Consider the following 19519-nt stretch of genomic DNA (forward strand, 5'->3'; position numbering starts at 1 on the left):
TTACCGGTAATCAAATACCATTACCCCTGCAGGCATTATTACCCCAGGTGAAGAAGTTCAAGTATCTCGGGGTCTTGTTCACGAGTGAGGGGAGGACGGAGAAGGAGATCAGCTGGAGAATCAGAGCAGCAGGGGCGTTATTGCAGTCCCTGTACGTTCCACACTGTGAGAGTTGAGCCAGAAGGCTCAACTCTCACCGAGCAATCTTCATTCCTACTCTAACCTATATGGTCATGTAGTGTGGGTCGACATGACCTAAAGAATAAGGTTGCGAATATAAGCGGCAGAAATTAGTTTTCTTCGACGGGTGGCTGGCATCTCTGTTAGAGATAGGGTGAGAAGTTCAGTCACACGAGAGATACTCGGAGTAGAGTCGCTGCTTCTTCGCCTGGAAAGGAGCCAGCTTAGGTGGTTAGGATGCCTCTCGAGCATCTCCCTAGGGAGGTCCTCGAGGCACGTCCCACTGGGAGGAGACCCCGGGGCAGACCAAGGCGCAGTTGGAGGAAATACATCGACTCACTAGCCTTGGAACGTCTCGGGATCCCCCAGGAGGAAGTCACTAATGTTGCTCTGTAGAGGGAAGTCTGGAACATTCTGGTGGAGCTGTTGCCCCTGCGACCTGACTACGGATAAGCGGTTGAAGATGGATGGATGGATAGTCCAACTGCATTGTTGGACTGAAAGACATGTAATCACATAGTAACAACATGGGTACATAATCTGCAGAAGATTTTTGTCTTTAATAATAAATAATACAAAATTGTGCTCGTTACCCAATATACTCATATGTTCTGTCTGAATTATTAACCAGTCATTTGGACCCATATCTGACTCATAGTTTTTCTTAGAAGCTCCAGAACCAAGCCATAGCTCACTATACATACAATGTCGTCGTGGTGACAATTTATTTGATTAAAATATAAAGCCTTACATAACAAAATGTTGGAGTCATAACTGTTACAGCACATTACTTAATTCTGTCAGAAATAAATAACCATTTGGACCCATTATTGTAGCCCTGACTGTCATAATCGTGAAGTATGAGCGTCATGTGAACCATGGCTACCATTATAGTTAAGTGGAGGCAGGTTTCCTACAAGCCCCAGAACCTGTGATAGCTACTTAGTTGTTTTTGTGAAGGTCACCTATGTCAGTGGTTATAAAACATTGTAAGGACCCCCATAACAACTCTTAGGAGTGTAGAAATGGGACCCTTAAGGGTCCATTTGGTTAAATTTGTACACCGTTCCATCTGTACACTGTTAGATCTGTAAGGGTGTTAGGAACCCAGGGGTCCCTGAATGCAACTTTGAGATCCACTTTTTATTTTTTTAACTTAACATAGTCTTATAAACTGTGTGTGTGTGTGTGTGTGTGTGTGTGTGTGTGTGTGTGCTCGCACGTGCATGTGTTAATGAAAAAGAAAAACATGGTCATTGGCCTTTAGTTCCTCCATTAAGCACCAGCTGCAATTGCTTTTCAAAACAATTAACCTATACAATTGTTCTAATCTTAACCTCATTTTGTACATGTGATAATGTGAGCGTATAATTACACAGCTAATGGGCTGAATAATGAGACTGAAACATACTAGCTAAGAGCATCTGGCAAAATACATAAAATAAACCAGACAATAAGGCTTAAAAATAACAGTCTTTATTTTTATTTTTTTAATAAACAAAGGTATAATGATAATAGTTAATCTGCTGGACTGAAAATAGTTAAAGGGGGGTCATCTGATTGCTGAGGTAAACAACAGTATCTCCTCTGGGTTTAAATACCACCTCAACAGTATAAATACATCTAAATCCCTCATTCTTTTAGACATCTAAGCAATAGTTCTATTAGCGTGACATTTCAAATTCCTGTAAACCAACAAACCCTTGCATACATACAAACTCACAAATGCGCACTCTCTCTTTCACACACACACACACACACACACACACACACACACACACACACACAAAAGGATGTACATGCCGATAGTGATTGCTTAATGACAACCACCAAATGTAAGATAAAAAAAAAAACATATGGAACAGATATTTACAAAATTGTGACTAGATCGTGTAGCCACAGAAACATATTTGTGGGCGCAGTTTAGTGCCTGGTTGAGTGGCTCTGTATTCATATGGCCAATCAGGCTCAGACTTTTGTTTAATCTTATTTAAATGTAGCCAAATTATGTATGTTCAAAACATCAGAGTCGCAGGGCATTGATTTCAGTTAAAATGTCAAGCTCCTTGAAAGGGCGCTTTTCATAGAGCAAAATGAACATGTTTGGAATATTGGTGGCAAGCAGTGAAAGATCAATGATCTATACAGAGAATGAGTACATATTTTCAAGCTGTAAAACACAGACATACAGTATATCCCACCTCTCACAGTTATAAATGCCCTCCAAAGTAGTTAATACCATTTTTAAAGATAGTTCCTATGATATATGAAATGGTGACAAGCACACAGCAAAATCCTTTAACTGCAGAAATGGACCATTACAGGTCAATCTTACGCCCTCAGTTAAAATTCTGGATTTTGATGGGACATCATTCAATGGTCATTTTACAAACATGTGATACAGTGCTATGATTGACAGCTTGGCATAGTGAGTGGCTAGCAAACTAATATATTCCACTTATCAAATGATGGATACTAAAGCTATTCATAAGTTAATCCTAAATGTATGACACGCAATAGCACAGCTATTTAGTTCTGGACGTTTCAGCATCTCATGTTCTAAGTGTCACAGTGATGAGTCATCAAATTCTAATAAAACTTCCAAAGAATATAAAACAATTTCAGCTAAATAGATTAGAATAGATGTGTGACATTTTCCAGCAATAGACCATTAATATTAGTGGTTCACAGACAATAGTAGTGAGTAATTGGTCAAGCTTTATGAATGTCTATTCCTATCCACACTTTGGTATGTTTCCCTTACAAACAAACGTGGAGTTCTCTGATGATACAAATGATTGACTAAGAATTGTAGGCACTCTGACAAAAACAATTGTCTGAAAGGTATGTAACACTAATGGTGATCTTGGACATGGATTAAAAATGCTGGATGTATATGGCAGGTCTCATGATTCCATTTCATCTCCATCAAACACAGATGGCTCAAAACTAATCACCTCCTCATAGGTTAGTCCTGGTGAATGGAAGAGAAAAGTCATCAAATCCAAATACACTGATATGAATTAGGGCTGCAAACTGTCGATTATTTTCTATAAATACCTTTTTCAATTTAGAATATTAAAGAAGTGCGTTTTGGGTTATTTATCAACAAATCAACAACATTTAAAAAGAAGTCTGGTTAACCACATATGCCTGATTTTATTTTTCATTCAACAAGAATGTTGTGAAAACTAAAACAAAATATATAAATATATTAAAATAAGATGGATCTACAAGCTCATAATGTGTTGCATAACAATGTGTTTGGGGCTTGTAGACCTGCTTTTTCCAGTATTTTGGCAAATAGATTTTATTTAAATTTTATTTTTCAATTTTCCATCTTGTCCTATAAATTTTTTATATTATTCTAGGGATGAAACAACTAAGAAAACAAAAAATGCAACACATTTAGGTAATAAAATAACTTGATGTATCATGTAAATTGTAAACGTTTATGATGTGCTACCAAAATGTGAACGCACATCTTTGTTGCATACATTATATAAAGAAACGCTTCTTTTTAAATATTGTCAATAAACATATTAGCAATTTCAAAGATTGTCTGGCTTCGAATAACTTACCGGTATGAGCATTAAAAAGATTTTGTATTTTATTACCTTATGTTACCATCATTTTATAGTTTAAATTAATCACAGATTAATCAAATAAAAATGTATTGTATATGTTACAGCAAAATCGAGAAACCAGTCAAATCAAGGAAAACGGAATGGGGGGCACCCGTTTTTCGATTTTACTGCAACATATATATCAACAGATCAATCAGTTATAAAATATGTGTTAGTTGCAGCCATACACTGTACAGGTCGCGATTACACCTACGTTTCCATTCTTCGATCTCCAGCTCGCGGCTCTCGAAGCTCTGATCGTAGGGATCAGCCACAGGCTCATCATCTGGGTCATGGTATTGGGCAAAATATGGGTGGGCAAGAGCCTCAGCTGCTGTAATCCGCTTGTCTGTGTCCAGAACCAGCATTTTCTCCAGCAGATCCACAGCTATGCAAAAACATAATTGAGTTCATGATCATCATGATTTGCCAAACTCCAGCAAAACTTCAACATGGCTGGTAGGTTAGTCTACTCTACAGGCCACACTTCGGCAGGTAACAAGCCACCATTCAAGGTTCCCACTCTAGTTTAAATCAGCAGGCCAAGAGGAAGGTGTAAACAAAACAAAGAAAATCACCTGTGTGAAGTGAGGGGCGCTCTTATCATCGTACATCATCATGACGTAACATGTCGATTTGCTCAGACACATGACTTTCATTGTCAATGGCATTTAATGTTTGTGTTGGCACAAAAGGCCAATTTGCTCAGACAAATTCGTAAAATGTGACACGAGTTAGGACAAAAAGTTGTTTATAGGAGGGGCTAGCGCCCCTCAAAAAAATTATGTCCTTCCCCTGTCAAAATCAGTATTTTTTTTTCATGGTTCATCTTAGCCGGGTGGAGCAGCCAACTAGTACACTGGCCTCTTACTCATCTGTCACACATACCAGAGTATTTTACACCATCTTACACCATGGCCTTGGAAGGGCTCAAGTATGATGCATGACATTTTAACTCAAGTTTAGATTGACCAAATAATTGAAATACTTTATCAGCCTGCTCTCCTGCACACTGAAATCAAATATAACACAATCAAAATGAGATAACTGCAATTTATTATGGACAAATAAAGCTATATCGATTTACTGTATGGACAATCTATATTTTGAGAGTGAAAACACACAAAAACTAAATTAACTAAGTAAAACAGAAACTTCCAAAAATGTCAATATATTTAATAACAATCTCAATAACACTGTTCAGAAAGCCCCAGTTCTGCTGCCATTACCTTGTGGATTGGCACCAATGAACACATCAGCAAAATTCCTCTTTGGCATCTGTGGTAAAGAGTTGATGTAGTTCCTGGCCTGGGAAGATATGCAATTCAAAGGTCAACACCCACTAAACACTACATTCACACCTGTCTTTTGTAATCCATTAATTATTATAAGTCACTAATTATTTCATAAATTTCTATTTATAACTATACTCTATGCTATTTTGACATGTAGTAATATACTATATTAGTCTCAGGTCTATGCTATGTCTTTCACTATATATGAATTCTTGTACCATGTATGTTAGTACCGTCACTGACACTCCAACATGTCAATTTATCTCTGAACTAACACAAAGGTAACTTGTGTTGTATCCCTACATTAATTGTCTTTTCACTCTATTCTGAAAAAAGAAGAAACAAAAAAGTGAACCACATGAAGAGTGCTGTTGGGAGAGGTAAGGACAGATTGTGTGATTGTGCAGACAGAGAACAAGTAATAGAAGAAGGAAGAACCTCATGGACGAGTTTGAATGCAGCACGTCGTTAGTAACCAACGTTAACAGGAACTTCAGTGTCAACGTTGATTTTCGGATCTCTATTCACTGACCACATTGTTGTTGGGTAATTGTTGATTCAAACACAAAATCTGCTACAGATCATTTGAGCAAGCACTACAATGCATTTACTACTGTGCTGCTGCTTTAGGTAACGAGTTAGGAGCTACTGGTAGCAATCATGGTTTCAATCACATGCTGCAAGCAGGTCAAATGCCACCCAAAAATACTTTAAGTGCAATTCAAGTAAAAGTAGGGTTCTTAAGTTTGTCACTAATGGCGGTTTATGTTCCAGTTCTATCATTAAATGTTATAGAATACTCCCACTGGCTTTATCACCGTTAATACTCTGTCTATACAGTTTGAGCTGTATACAATGTGTTACAATCGATTACATACATTAGCCCCATATCTATAAATCGATATATATTTTACCGTTTCTCCCCAAAGATCTCTCTCAATTTAGTCAGCTGCTTCTTTACAGCAGTAAGTTCCACTAGGAGGGAGTAACGTACAAAGAGGTTCAAGCTTTCCCCCATTGTTGTTTGACAATCAAGGAATTGCTAGTGCAGCGACAAGGACGCTGCTGTCGACCTGCAAACACTGCCATTGTATTCGTTGGAGCACCCAGCCGTAGGTTGGGACTGAACCCGGATCTTTACATCTACGGCACCCAGACACCCCAAATAAGAATTATTTTCAGCTACAAATACTAGTATTTGTTGTACAATTGTTCGACAAAGTATACATTAGCCTTACGCTGAAGTGCTACATAAGCCCAGATATAACGTGTAAGACTGGTCTGGTCCACTCCAATCTAAAGAAATCAACTATTTGGATCCTGCTCACCTCATGGCTGGGCATCCTGCTTATTAGAGATGCAGGAGGTGTTCCTGTCAGGCGCATTATCTGTTGAAGCTGGTTTATATCTATAAGGCTTGGGTCAAGGGGAGTATAGCGATACAGCAGAGTTGGTTAACAAGCGTGAGGCTTTGATCCTTTAGTTGCCCTATAAAGCTTTGTGTGAAAAGAAACTCCAGTGTGGAAGCATCGTATGAAAAGGCATGAAGAGAGACAGGTTAGGACTTGGCAGATTTAGAGAAGATGATAACACAATTACATGCTTTATAAAAGAAGTGTACTGTCCATCAGTAAACAAGAAAACCCAAGTTAAATCAACTATGGCACGTTTATCAAAGGGCAAGTGTCATCCAATTCACTCGGGTAACAAAGTGGAAACCAGGTGTTGAGGATTTTGCACAAATTTACAGAGTCGAAGGGTGCAACGCATGCTGAAAATCTGTTAGCAGATAATTACAAATTGATGCACAACACACAGCATGGCATGTAGGCAAATTAGGAAGAACAAGACCTTGCACAGTTTTGTGAACTCACAGACTCTGAAGATATTTTCATCAAGAGCTCTGGCCCTGGCGTTCCAACGAGGAGCATGATTAGCTTCAACTGATCAATGTCTACCAGCACGGTAAAGGAAGATGAGATGCTGGACAAGGGAGACCATGGACCTGATCCATTACTAGTCTGTATCTTCCTTGTGAAACCAACATTACTTTCTTGTTGTGACATTTATATCAACATACACTATTATAGTCCACTCACAAGATGCGACATAGAACAAAGGGTCTTTATATTTACATCAATACATAATATCCGAGTGGTTGAAATTATCAGTGGAGGCAGCCTCTATTCTCCGTTAAATTAGGAGAACAATGAAGCCAAACAGTCTACAGATTATGTACTTTAAGACTAAATGTAATGTAGGCAGAGAAGGGAGCAGGGCCAAGGATGCATACTACTGACAGAGTTCAAACAAACCAGAGGAAAACTCTACAGCAAAGGGTGCTGCACCAGAGGCAAATACAGCAACATGTTCTTGTTGTTTCATGTTGATAGGAACATAAGGACATCTCAGTTTGCTTCCAGCTAGCCTGCCGCAGCCAGTGTGATTTCTGGTCTAGAGGGGCGTGTGCTGTCGAAAACAGCCGGTGGATCCGATTGGTTCACCAAAAATAAAAGGCTGGGTACCAAGGCTAGCTTCAAGTTGAATGAGTGAAGCAGAAAGTCAGTGGAAAGCATTGTAGGCAGAAGCAGGAATAAAGAATCCCAGATAGAACAGAACATGTTGGCAGACTGAGGCAGGGGAGCAGACAGTGAGTTATGTGTAGGCATTAAGGGCATTTCTTTTGACAGGTGACCATGGCTGCCAGTGGACTCGTAACCTTTCCTTGGGGCACTCTCACTCGCCATGTGAGACAACAAAAAAAAAGCCAAACAATGTACGTGGTCACCATGGAGACAGCTGCATGAGGCACAGCTGTCAGTGTCAAACCATTATGCTATGCCTTAGTAAAAGCTTGAATAGCAGTTATAAACAGGATATCTACAGGTTTAGCCAAGTCAGATTTTAAGACTTTTTGTACCACTCAGAATTATTAATAGACCGATTTATACATTTTTAAAAAGCCCACGACAACGCCAACAACTCAGATTTTGAAACAATATTTAATTATTATATACGAGTTCCCTAGCGATCCTTTACTGTTATTGGTAGAAGTTGTTCAATTTAGCAAATAGTTTGCAAATGTACAAAATAAATTGACCTATAATTAAACAACACTTCATTACTAGGCTTTCCAAATATTCTTCAAGCAGACAGATGGCAATGTGTGCACTGGCACTTTTTTTTGAATCCCACGATTTTGTAACCTTCACCCAGTGTCAATTATCTAGGGACCCTACCCTAGGGGACACGGGAAGAACATGCAAACTCCACACAGAAAGACCCTTTCGCCAACCCCACCTAGCGTATGGGCACTGATAACGCGGAGGAGAGAACACGGCCCCAGCGTCCCCATCGGGAATCGAACCCAGGACCTTCTAGCTGTGAGGCGACATTGCTACCGACTGCGCCACCGTGCCCCCTGTACTGGCACTTTAAAAGGCATATTTATACTTTGTTGTACGACGGTATTGCACACGACAAATAGCTGTGTTAGATACGTTTAAAGTACCAAAAGTAACGTAGCTTCACCTTCTGTGTACAAAAAGTACACTTCTCTATTTTAGTTAGGATAGCAGTGGCAGTCGATTAAATATGTTATGCTATTGCTTAATAACAATGGCTTGAAATTATAATATCAATGTTAATCAACTCTCATTAATCCAGTCGGTTTATCACCTGAATAGATTGTATTGCTAATGCTTGCTGGAGGCTGGAGCTTAATGAATTGAAGCCTTTTTCTCTTCTTTTTAAAGCCTTATTTGAACATGAATAAATCATTCTTTAATAATGTCATGTCACAGACACTCTGTATGAGGTCAAGGAACCCCCCACACTGTGAGAAATCTTTTCCACCCTAATTTTTTAAAGTCCAATGATAGCACACTGGTGGGGCTGCGCAGACAAGCACAAATGCAATAGCCGCTTTCTGCAACGTCTGCTAACAAATCCGTTTGCTCACCTCTCACTGAAAATGATTAATGTCTAGGCAGCTCGAACAAGCTCTTTTGAGAGAACATTAAATAAACCACATCAAATCATTTACTGCAACAATTAGGTACTTGCCAATAAAAGCTCTTAAATAAAAGCATCATAAATCAGCGCTTCAACAGCTGTGTCAAAGTGTGCTTAGCCCTTGTTATTTAGTAGGTGCATTGTGCACCAGAGCAAGAGCTCAGGGTGTGGCCTCCTCAAATGAACAGAGGCTCCTGCTTAAACATTCATACGCAGAAACCACAAAGGGGTGAATCCCAGTGAAAAGGATACGGTCTGTTCCAGGAAATAGAGTCCTTCCAGTGAGAAGTTCTGCCATTATACACCCCACAGACCAAATGTCCACTGAAATAGAAGGAAGGAAACACAATACAAACATAACATTTTATGACTATAATAAGCAGCATTTTATCACAACACATAATGGAAAGTTACTGATCAACACCACAGATATCAGCAGCTACAGAAGCAACGTTACATGCAAACTGGGCCTCTCTTCATAGTGTTGGCTTCATTTTCCTTGTCCTTTCCATGGAAAGAATGTGAGGCTGGCTGAATGTTGCCAGCAGCACTGAGAGGTTGGTATGTTTGTAGCACCTATGGTGCCAAGCACTACAAGTGAGCATTCAATTTCTGACTAAACAGTTTTACTGTGCTTCAAATTGGTTCTAAATAACAGAGTAGCTCCGAAGTCAATGACTTGCGTCAAGTCTCTGTTTAGCACCATTCTTTTTAAGCCACCAATTAATAGAGGCTAAGCAGTTGTACATTTGGGCTGCAACTGTCAATTATTCTCATAGTGATTATTCTATCAGATACCTTTTATGATTGATCGAATCATCAAGAACATTTTTTATATCAACTAACCAATTAACTACTTACAGTGCATATCTATAAATGACATGCCCAAAATAGAGATTAATCATTTATTTTATTAAATTAAAGATTTCTTTATTTTACATAATCAATTAAATTGATTAGTTCAATTAACTGTTGCACCCCTAAAGCAGTTGTAAATATCTTTCTACCTGTCATGTTGTAATGCATCCAGTTCAACATGATCTCTGGAGCCCTGTACCAGCGAGTGGCTACATAGCCAGTCATCTCATCATCTGTATGCCGTGCCAAACCAAAGTCCAGGATCTGAGAAGATGACAGAAGAAAAAATGTAGGTTATTATTATATTATACACAGATCAAGACCAATAATTGTCTAAAAGCTCTGCTAGCACCCTCTAGAGACTGTGCTGCTCCGTACACAAGCCAACTGGCATTACCAAGGAATGCAGGAGAGGGAGAACGGGAGAGAGCCTATTTCACACACACAATAAACCAAATCAGTACTTTTCTCACCTTCAGTTCACAGTCCTCATTCACAGCCAGGTTGCTAGGTTTCAGGTCCTAGAAGGAGAGAATGTGGCAGTTAATTATGATGTAATGTGATGACATGTTAATATAAGCATTTCATATAATTTAAAGGTTGTATGACTGCAAAACATTATGAATGAGCATCGTACAAATATGATGGCACCTTTTGCTACTCCCCATCACCAACCTTACAGCTTTTTGTCTATTTTACTGGTTCCTTTTGCATCAGTTTCACCACAAATATACAGAAACTTAAAGTTGAGTGATGACAGACACAAGTAGCTGGCCATACCGGTAATGTAATATGTTACCCACATATCGACATGGTAATGACCAAAGTTTTTACAACCATTTTGAGTTATTACACACCAACCATCCCGGAGGATAACACGACCATCACAGACTCCAATGTGTGCAAGTCAATAAAGAACCTCTACCCTCGCAAAGTGGAACAGGTCAGACGGCGGGTGATTAGAGCATGCACAGCAGAGTAGCACGTTCACGCACATATGGAACCTCTCCCTTTCCCTGTGTGTACTGTAGTCCCCTCATGGTTCAATTCATCGACTATTGTTCCAGTGCCAAAAGAAGACCAAGGAGCTAAAGGAGGGAGACTGGACCCAAACACCATCTACAAGCCTGCTGTGTAGAGAATGTCAGCAGCTTCAAAGGCAATGCCTCCAAAGTCCAGCATGGGGTCCAAGATCCTACAGAACCTCTAACAGTGGCACCATCGAGAGCATCGTCACTGAATATGCAACTCCCTGGCATGGGAATTGCACTGCACTCAACTGCAAAGTGCTGCAGAGAGTGCACCAGCCTCTGCAGATGCTCTAGGACAGCCTAGAGAATTAGTAGATGTGAGTTTCCCTTCATCCAGGATATCTACACAACGGACCCCCCCCCCCCACACACACACAGACATTATAAAGGCAGGACCAATTGGGGATGTCATCAACAGCTCACCAATTATACATTTATTAACAACTTATTGGATTTGATATGTGCAAAGTATAGCTATGTTTTGAAATTTGGACCATTTCAAGAAGGACAAGCATGAAAACGTTGCAACACTGACACTGCTCAACAGCTTACCAATTATACATTTATTAACAACTTATTGAATTTGATATGTGCAAAGTATAGCTATGTTTTGGACCATTTCAAGAAGGACAAGCATGAAAACGTTGCAACACCGACAATGCTCAAATACAACAGCAACACGAGTAACATGCTAAATAAATTACAAGCAACCATGCTGTCCAAGCAGTACATTATGCACAGATGGGGATGCAAAAAATGTGATGCCGCTGCGGTTGCTCCTCAGACACAACTATGTTACATCTGCATCAGCATGGACGGCTTGACAAAAACAATCTGCTAAAGCACAGCCAAAAAGACAGCATTTGAGCTGTGCAGATTGTGACATAAAAATATTATTATTATTATAGCAGTTGAAATAAATGTCTACCATTCTAAAATTTTGCAAACAAGCATTTTTCGTTGATTGCGTTTGGTTTGTTTGCACAACCAAGTGTCACTGTTGCGCAGCCTAACATACACACACATATTAACTATATATACTGTATGATGATTTGGCGTGTTACAGTACAGTGACAGTAGGCTACAGTACAGTAGAGGGGCCCACCTGGGGACCCCCACACGGTAACTCTGTCATTTCTCAACCATTTCGGACGCGGGGCGGCTCGCCGGAACCGGGCCGGCCCCCTGGGAGTGTTCTTGTGGGTCTGCAACTTCCGGGGACCCCCTGGGGACCCCCACACAGAGTGGCACCACTCACTTCACACAGGTGTGATTTTTCTATATAGTATAACTGGACGTAAGCATACCAATTGAAATTGAATTTTTCAAATCATAGTGTTCTACTATTTACACAGTAGAACAGAAGAGCATGTTTTTACTTCCCTCTTTCCCACACAGTGTTTGTACAAGGCCTGGTGGAAGAGCCCATAAAGCAATACAAGATGACACAACGTTTTCAAAATGGGTCAGAGACAAACTGAACGTTTTCCATTTCAGAGATGAATCATACAGTAGCAGACAAAAAAAACAAGGCACTTACTCTGTGAATGATGTCTGCTGAGTGGATATACTGAACGAAAGACGGGGGGAAAGCATTAAAAACACCTTAACATCATCAATTAGGAGTTGCATTGATTTGGCACCACATTAGAGTTTGTAATCAATTTGTAGCAGTGCAATCTATTTTTACATTTATCCAACCTTTAGTCCAATCTTGATACAACCGACTAAGCATAACAAGCCTTTGGTGTCAATGCGTTTCATTAGAACATGCTTCACCTTTAACCCCCGAAGTATCTGGTAGATCAGAAACTGAACATGGTCATCTGTGAGTTTCTGACACTTGACTATGTTGTTGAGGTCAGCACCCATTAGATGAGTCACAAGATACCTGCCAATCACAAAGTAGAACAGTTAGAAACACACCAGGGAGAGCCGGTAGTGACTATTAGTGTGTCAGCAACGTAGTTTAAGCAACCCTTGGTCAATTCCTGCAGGAGGCAGGAATGCATGCAGGTCTTGCATCTCTTATCCAATTCCATATTATGTCTAATATAAAGCAAAGAACAAAATAATGTTTAAAAACATTTGAATTCACAGCTAGAAGACAGGCTGACATTATTAACCCATTTTGGGCGGGAACCCCTTTTGGTGTTTTAAACATTGTTATAATTTAGCTTAGTAAGCTTAGATAGCAGATCTACAAGCTCATAGAGCGCCACCGAGTGGCACGCTACGAGCTTGTAGGTGACTGCCCATGGAAAAAAATCATGAAAATATTTATTTCAGAAAACTGGAGGATTTAGAAGATTTTTTTAATTTTGAGGTCAGGCCTGAATTAAAAAATGTCCATTTCATAAATGGCTAAATTGAAATAGATTAGATTAGATTAGATTATATATATTTATTGTATATAATATAGATGAGTCCTTTGTACCACCCAGGGCACTAATTTTGCATGTGGCTCTGTGAACTCTGAGTTCAAACCGGTTTAACGGCTGCTTCGCCTGATTCACACGCCTCTCCAGAGGATAGAACCTCTTCACAAATGGAATGTCATTAATGCAGCCCGCATAAATAAGTGGCCCAGCATCAGTAATTCAAAACTAATGCCACCATCACGGTTTAAAAAACCCAAACCGTGGCAAGCGCTTCTGATGCCAGTCATGAACAGGAGGCTTTAGTGCAGTTTTTTGCAAACCAAACTACACACAGGCATGTGTCCGCTTCACCAGCCTGCTGCACAACAGTTACATGAATGCTCTTCTATTCTCACACTGCAGCGAGCGAGTGCTTAAAATAGTTCTCGGTTGAGCTTGAACTTGTCCTCATTACCCCTCTTCTCCCTGACATAAGAAGTCGGCAGCGTTGGGAGCACATGCACTCTGCAGAGTTCACCAGGCAGTGAGGCACGAGGGGGGAAAAGAAAATACTGTATATAAATAGGGAAGCCTCATACAATTTGATCTATGGAACTCTCCCCTATAGAAACAGGAGTAGAGCACAGAATAGCCTTGCAGAGGAGCAGTTAGTCAGTGTGTATATTTTTAGAGCTGAAGGGAAGCACACAGTTACAGCACCTGCATATCCGGGATCTTTCCTGGATAGCACCACATGAGGAACCTTTGCACTGTTACAGTAGACGTGTGTAGTGTACCATCTGTGCACACATACAGTAGATATGCATGGACAGAAAATATCAGACTATAATAAAGACTCCGACCACTGAGTCCATGTTAACGTTATTATGCCGTGTGCAGCAATGGGAAAATCTCCATTACACTGCAGGCATTTATCTTTCCACATCGCCTTCTTTCTCTCACACACCAACCACACAATCAACCGCATGCTTGCCTGCAGAGACTCGGCCTATATGGGTTAGTGACCTTGCATGGCCCGCTGTCCTCGGCTGCATGATGTTAAGTAGGACAGTGAAGTAACTTTAGAGGGCAGTACACTGTTCAGATGGTAAACAAGAAAAGAAAACGTGGCCTGGGCCGCTGGCGTGGTGGTCCGGGCACCCTAGGCTGCAATGCCAGCCTGACAGCATGTTGCGGGTTCGAATCCCGACAACGTTTGCCATGTGTCACTCCCCATTTCCTGTCAGTCTACTGTCCTATCAATAAAAAAGGCATAAAAGCCCAAAAATAAATCTTAAAAAAGGCCAACATCCTCCTTATAAAGTAGAATGTGCCATACGCTAAAGATCAAAAACCTACTCCGCCATGGTATCACTTCCTACCACAGCTATTGTGAAAGCTACACAGTAGGCATGTAGAAGAGCAGCAGCACAACACACATTGCTTTTGTGCAGGAGGTGTGAAATTGTGAAACCCCCCCCCCCACCCACTGCAGCAGGCACAGACGTGAGCGCCTGACGCGCTCACTCTGGCATCCACACACTCTGCGGAGCAAGCGGCGTAGACCAGTCAGACCTCTGAGTCACAAGACAGTTGCTTCCTTTTTCCAATGGCTTTCAATGTCAACAAACAATATCTACCAGGTTGCCAGCTCGTTTGCATGGTTGCTTTATTATTATGTTATATTTAACAAAGCCAGGAACATGGACCAAGGAACAAGGAAGGAAAGCCAGTGGTGAAGCTGTGAGAGACTGGATTTAACAGATTCTAAGAAACATTCCATTGCATTTAGTTGACTGGCTGACCTCCAGGTGTTTCCCAAGCACAGCCTGCCTGCCCTGCTCTGTGTCCTGGACAGAAAGTATGATATGGAATGATGTTGGACTGCAAGGTGAAACCCGCACTCTGACTCCACAGAGACATGTTGATACTAAAGGGTCATAATATTCAAAGCATGTTCAACTTACACATCATTGAACTCCTCCAGAGAGGTTGCAGGGGTGAAAACATCTAGAAGACCAATCACCTGCAATAGCAATGAGACAACAGTAGAGTCAACAATGCAAAGAACAGATGCACTGGGCCACATACCAGCAGGAGAAACCATTTTAAATAAACTCTGGGGGGGGGCGTTATATATACACGTTATATATCAGGCGACAACAACTAGTTTCCATCGTTTATCTGTTTTCAAGGCTAATAGGTTTTTAGAGCCTTGCCATATATTTCAGTTAATGACACAAGAGTGGCAAAAAAGTGAGAGACTCACATTCTCGTGTTTCATGTGCTTCAGAAGTCGCAGCTCTCGATATGTTCTCTTGGCATGGATGATGGACTGAAACGGCCGGGAGAGTTTCTTCACAGCTATCTTCAGGCCAGTTTTCTCATCATATGAGGAGCTGTTTGAAACAAGAGGGGTAAAGCATTTTTAGATACAATAAAGTAGGTATCATCAGACAAAACTATCCCAGGAATACTGTAGAACTGAAGCTGAAAGTCTGAAGGACGAAGGAGAGGAGGAGATGCTCCGACAGGATTAGATTGCAGGCCATCTGGTGTCCGACTTCTCTGGAGACACAATATTATTTTTTAAACAGAATAAGCCAAACAAACAAAAAAAGCCCATCCAAGACATCTACTCAGCAGCACTGCACACCTTTATGAATAAACCATGGTTATCATTTTAAGAGAGATGAGAAAATCCCATTGCAAATAGCTCAGTGTGGGCTGAGGTGGCTATTCAAACCACATCAAGTGCTGCAAGATGGAAAAGGGTGGACATCAGCTGAAAATGTCATTTCTCAGCACATTCATTCAGGCCAACCTTGCCTGCCTGGATTCCATCAGAGACTTGAGGGAGAACCGTCTCTCTTGCACTTCCTCCTGCTCATGAATCTCAGCCAGCCTAACCACAGCCATGGGCAGTCAGCCACTACAGATACCTACTGCTCTGCAACCCACATAATTCAGTCAGTTCCTCTGTAAGTCTTATAGGAACCGTTTCTCCTCAAGGGCAGGGGCTTCACTGAGTGTGTTGCGTTGCGTTTGGACGGCATCAAAACATGAACCAGGGCGAATGGGTGAGCCCGTCCAGACGACGTCCAAATGCAACTATCGGTAGTGGAGCGCCCTGATTAAATCGGATGGTGACACAATGGCTACAGTGGAGCCCTGGCGTAATGCTGGGCAGATGCAAAAGATACAAAGCCGCAAAGCTACACAGCGTATTTGTAGCTTTATATCTAAAGTTGAAATCAGCTCAACTTTTTTGTAGCCCTTGTAGCTTTTGTAGCAGCTACAAACGGCGGATACATCTTTGCATCTTCACGTCGCTGGCTTCCATTGAAAATGGATGGTAGACTGTATCTTTGCATCTGCCCATTTGAACGCAGCATAAGGAGACAAAATATTATCTGCAATGCATGGAGTGCACACGTTAAATAATTGACATTTGAGATAAAAAATACAATAAGTTAATTAGTGTCATTTGTAGAAGTGAATATAAATCTTAACACAATTTCGGCCTTGGATGTGTAAAGGCGTCATTAGTTATTTTTTATGGATATAAAAATAAAAATAAATATTGGGTTTTTTGGCCTCTCCTGCTATGTACTCCCTGATTCGTGCATGCTCACTTCCTTAAGTTCCTCGTGTGTGGCTCCAAAAGAATGGCTCGTATCTCCTAATCTAGGGATACGAGCCGTCTTCATTTCTGACTTCAGCATGGCTCTCGTTTGGAATAGAAACGCTTCTAGAGAGACTTTAGTGTGACCAGCGTGAGGTAAGAATGGAAGATTATGCCTCCCGGTTTTGGGTGGGAATGGAAGGTGGGGTTTTTCAGAGTAAAATATACCATATCTGCTGGCACCCTAGCATGCATTCTTAAGAGTGCAAGTGTTAAGAATGAAATGGCTGAATGAGGAAGAACTTGATAGGCCTGCACAGAGAGAGCACTGACCTTAACCCTGGGAACCCTACCAAACACCTTTGGAATGAATTGGAATGGCAAATGCGAGCCAGCCCTAATCGCCCAACATGAAGTATCTGACCTCGCTAATGGTCTTGTAGCTGAATGGAAGTAAAATAGTAGACAGATGCCAGGTTTATTTGTGGACCTAGCATCCTATAGTACTGTGTATACTAGTGTGTGTGTGTGTGTGTGTGTGTGTGTGTGTGTGTGTGTGTGTGTGTGTGTGTGTGTGTGTGTGTGTGTGTGTGTGTGTGTGTGTGTGTGTGTGTGTGTGTGTTTTCTTGCTTATTGTAAAGCACTCTGGATTAAGAGAGTCTAGTAAAATGCCTAACTTGTAAATTGCATAAATAGTGAAAAGCTATCCCAGAATAATGGAGAATGTAGCAAAGGGACCAACAACTCCACAATTCCATTCAGCTACAAGATCATTAATGAGGTCAGTCAGACACTGGCAAAGGGTGTCGACTGACTCTTGGTCATATTGTGTGTGTTACATAGGGCTAGGGTTACATGTGTGTGTGAAATTTAAATGGAACAAAAAAGCATTGCAACATGCACCATTACTTGATTATAAAAGATGGCATAAACACAACAACAGCATTTAAGTCAATGTCCTGCTTAACAACACACACACATATATATGGCCAATGTACTGCTGCACCGGCAGTAATCTGACCAGCAACAGATTATCATATTGCCTAGCAACAGCACAGCTGTCTACTTTCCAGTGCAAAACAAACATCTGTCAGTCTGTCAACTAAGTCAATAACAATGATGTGTTCTACACAAGAGCATTACAAATGCAACATGAATATATTTGTGCATTGTAAATTAATGTAATATATGGTCAAACATATAAACTCCTTAACCAAATGATCATATTATGAAAATCATCTCTGCCCTTATGAAAGCCTGTAGGAACATTAAATTACAATTATGCATTTAGGCTAATTCATATGTAATTACACTTCTGCAACAATGCTTAGAGAAAATATTCAATGTTGAGATTATTATTTATTTTTGTCATTATTATTATTCAAAGTCTTCACTGAAACCTACCACAAATCAGTCAGCAGCATCCTCCAAAACAAATGACAAGGTTTGTGCGTGGTTGTGTGCACAATCACATGCATGGCAAAAAAAACATCAACTGCTATACATTGTGTGTGTGTGTGTGTGTGTGTGTGTGTGTGTGTGTGTGTGTGTGTGTGTGTGTGTGTGTGTGTGTGTGTGTGTGTGTGTGTGTGTGTGTGTGTGTGTGCGTGCGTGTGTTTTTTTAATATAGAACATCGTTAAAGTAACCTTTTGTGAGGACAACACCAGTCATGATTGACAGTATGTCAAATAAAGAAGCGCCCACACATTACCAGAAATGGTTAACACTTCCCTGTAGCTAGCTGATAGTATCAATTCACCACAATTTCCCGCACGGTTGTTATTCAGACTTCTGGTTGAGGTTATTACAAGGGAAGGAACAGTACAGCGTCATGTGTGCACGTTCACAATGATTCACAATCACATCGTGGTTCCACCTTGCTAGCTAACGTTAGCTAGTATAGGTGGTAACGTTATAGAACGGGAAGGCTAACTTTTTTAGCATCTGCAGACTGCAGGATAGGCCTCGTCTAAATGAATGGAGCGACTATAGTCAGACGAGCTTAAGGTCTAAAAAGCATAGATAAAAAACAAACAAGCATTTACCACACAGATCCGTAGGCCCCAGAACCGACGGGAGAAAGGTTCTGGTACCGCTCAGGAACCTCCCAGACAGTTTTGTTGACCTCCTGTCGATAGAACTTCGGTCTCTCTTTCTGCGACATTCCTGCAGAACAAGTCACGAAGTTGACTTCTGCTTTCCTTTTTTGCTAAAGGTGGGTTGCTTTACTTGCTTTGCTACTAGTTGGAGCCGTCCGTGCAACAACAACCTAAGTACGCTTCGTTCGTGCGTATCGAGGCCAGCTAGATAATAACTTCTTGCCGTTACGGAATCTCTTGTTTATGCTTATATCCCTTGTCCAAGAGGTTGCTTGCAGCACAGTTTGCGCAGGCTTAAAGTTAAAACGCTCTTCTTCACTCTGTCTGTCTGTGTCCTGGTCCTACTTCACTTGCTTGCAGCTCCCGAGATTTCGCCCCTCTTGCAACATTTTGCTATAAAGTGTCGCGAGATAGTGGCACGCGATGACCG

The 19519-nt window shown here is 40.9% G+C and overlaps 1 protein-coding gene across 2 annotated transcripts; it reads right to left on the reverse strand.

Moving 5' to 3' along the window:
- Window positions 1-1640: 1640 nt before the first annotated feature.
- mapk14a (mitogen-activated protein kinase 14a) lies at window positions 1641-19469 on the reverse strand. 2 transcript variants are annotated; one of them, XM_083769944.1, is made up of 12 exons: window positions 19036-19469; window positions 15634-15763; window positions 15332-15390; window positions 12784-12895; window positions 12545-12574; window positions 10447-10494; window positions 10123-10237; window positions 9368-9439; window positions 6430-6509; window positions 5036-5114; window positions 4021-4194; window positions 1641-3154 (listed from the first exon to the last, which is right to left on the reverse strand). In XM_083769944.1, the coding sequence occupies exons 1-12, from the start codon at window positions 19152-19154 to the stop codon at window positions 3087-3089; spliced, it is 1086 nt and encodes a 361-aa protein (XP_083626070.1). In that variant the 5' UTR covers window positions 19155-19469; the 3' UTR covers window positions 1641-3086. The 2 variants fall into 2 exon arrangements, with proteins under 2 accessions (XP_083626070.1, XP_083626071.1); XM_083769945.1 differs by lacking the exon at window positions 6430-6509 and adding an exon at window positions 6976-7055.
- Window positions 19470-19519: the final 50 nt, after the last annotated feature.

Source organism: Protomyctophum parallelum (genome assembly GCF_964188405.1).
Source record: "Protomyctophum parallelum genome assembly, chromosome: 7".
In the NCBI taxonomy this organism is placed as follows: Eukaryota; Metazoa; Chordata; class Actinopteri; order Myctophiformes; family Myctophidae; genus Protomyctophum; species Protomyctophum parallelum.

Excerpts from the sequence above, each read along its gene's own strand:
- mapk14a (XM_083769944.1), bottom strand. The coding sequence starts at position 19,154 with ATGTCGCAGAAAGAGAGACCGAAGTTCTATCGACAGGAGGTCAACAAA. Across the intron at positions 12,896-15,331 it reads CTGGAGGAGTTCAATGATGT|GTATCTTGTGACTCATCTAA; the intron begins GTAAGTTGAACA and ends TGTGATTGGCAG. Across the intron at positions 12,575-12,783 it reads AGATACTTCGGGGGTTAAAG|TATATCCACTCAGCAGACAT; the intron begins GTGAAGCATGTT and ends TCTTTCGTTCAG.